Source organism: Enhydra lutris, unplaced genomic scaffold (assembly GCF_002288905.1).
Source record: "Enhydra lutris kenyoni isolate GAN:26980312 unplaced genomic scaffold, ASM228890v2 scaffoldscaffold10, whole genome shotgun sequence".
NCBI classification, from domain to species: Eukaryota; Metazoa; Chordata; class Mammalia; order Carnivora; family Mustelidae; genus Enhydra; species Enhydra lutris.
This window is the reverse complement of record NW_019154094.1, coordinates 87,532-88,967: the sequence shown is the minus strand read 5'-3', so window position 1 is coordinate 88,967 and position 1,436 is coordinate 87,532. Positions and strand designations below refer to the sequence as shown.

Genomic DNA, 1,436 nt, shown 5'->3' with positions numbered 1-1,436 from the left:
AGTCTACTTTATGCTTGAGGAACAGATGGAGGTGGAAACAGAATTTTGGATGTGATGCCCTAATGGTATGAGACCCCCACATATATTGAATTTAACTTCCTGACTCTAAAGTGTAAGTGGTTAACACTTATGCCAGATCACGAATGCTTGTTCATGTGAAAATTAGTCATTTGTTTTTCTATATGCTTTTAGTTACCACCAACAGATGGAGTCAGGGAACATTACAGGAGTTTCAGAGTTTCTTCTTCTGGGATTTTCAGAGGAACCTGAAGTGCAGCCCCTCATATTTGGGCTTTTCCTCTCCATGTTCCTAATCACTGTGTTTGGAAACCTACTCATTATCCTGGCTGTCACCTCTGACTCCCACCTCCACTCCCCCATGTACTTCTTCCTGGCCAACCTGTCCTTCATAGACATCTGTGTTACCTCCACCACCATCCCCAAGATGCTGGTGAATATACAAACAGAGAGAAAAGTCATAACCTTTGCAGGCTGCTTCACACAGATGTACTTTTTCCAACTTTTTGCAGGATTAGACATTTTTCTCCTGACTGTGATGGCTTATGACCGTTTTGTGGCTGTCTGTCACCTCCTGCACTACACAGTCATCATGAACCCCCAGCTCTATGGACTGCTTGTTCTTATGTCCTGGATCCTAAGTATCCTGCATGCCTTGTTAGAAACCTTAATGGTGTTGCAGCTGTCCTTCTGTACAGAGGTGGAAATCCCCCACTTTTTCTGTGAACTCAATCAGATGATCCAGCTTGCCTGCTCTGACACCTTTCTCAATAACATGGTGATGTATTTTGCAGTTATGTTCCTGGCTGGTGGTCCCTTCATTGGGATCCTCTACTTTTACTCTAAGATAGTTTCCTCCATACTTGGGATCTCATCAGCTCAGGGAAAGTACAAAGCCTTTTCCACCTGTGCATCTCACCTGTCAGTTGTCTCCTTATTTTATTGTACGAGCCTAGGCGTGTACTTTAGTTCTACTGCTACTCAGAGCTCCCATGCAAGTGCAGTGGCCTCAGTGATGTACACGGTGGTCACACCCATGCTGAACCCCTTCATCTACAGCCTGAGGAACAAAGACATAAAGGAGGCTCTGATGAGATTCTCTGAGGTGGCAGCTCTAAAAGGGCCAGTTGTCCTGGGACTGAAGAAGTGTCCATGACTGCCGGGCCCAAAGTGTGAGGCGAAACTTTGGTCAGAATGTGAAAGTGGAACATGCCTCCTCTATGTTTTTCGAGGATCTTTCCTTTATTTTGACCTCTCTGAAAAATGTTCATAACTTGTTTTATTAAGCCTTATGGTAGCTCTGGTATACAGCAGATTATTCTTTTGTCATTTCTCTACCTTCTCAAAGTCATTCTTAACCTCAGATGTGAAATATTTGGGCATTCTCACTTATTCAAAGGACTACATGAATCTGTTAA

The 1,436-nt window shown here is 43.7% G+C and overlaps 1 protein-coding gene across 1 annotated transcript; it reads left to right on the top strand.

The window, feature by feature from the left end:
* Positions 1 to 202: 202 nt before the first annotated feature.
* Positions 203 to 1,174, top strand: LOC111143914 (olfactory receptor-like protein OLF4). The gene has a single exon (XM_022497945.1). The coding sequence runs from the start codon at positions 206 to 208 to the stop codon at positions 1,172 to 1,174; it is 969 nt and encodes a 322-aa protein (XP_022353653.1). The 5' UTR covers positions 203 to 205.
* Positions 1,175 to 1,436: the final 262 nt, after the last annotated feature.

Excerpts from the sequence above, each read along its gene's own strand:
- LOC111143914 (XM_022497945.1), top strand. The coding sequence starts at position 206 with ATGGAGTCAGGGAACATTACAGGAGTTTCAGAGTTTCTTCTTCTGGGA.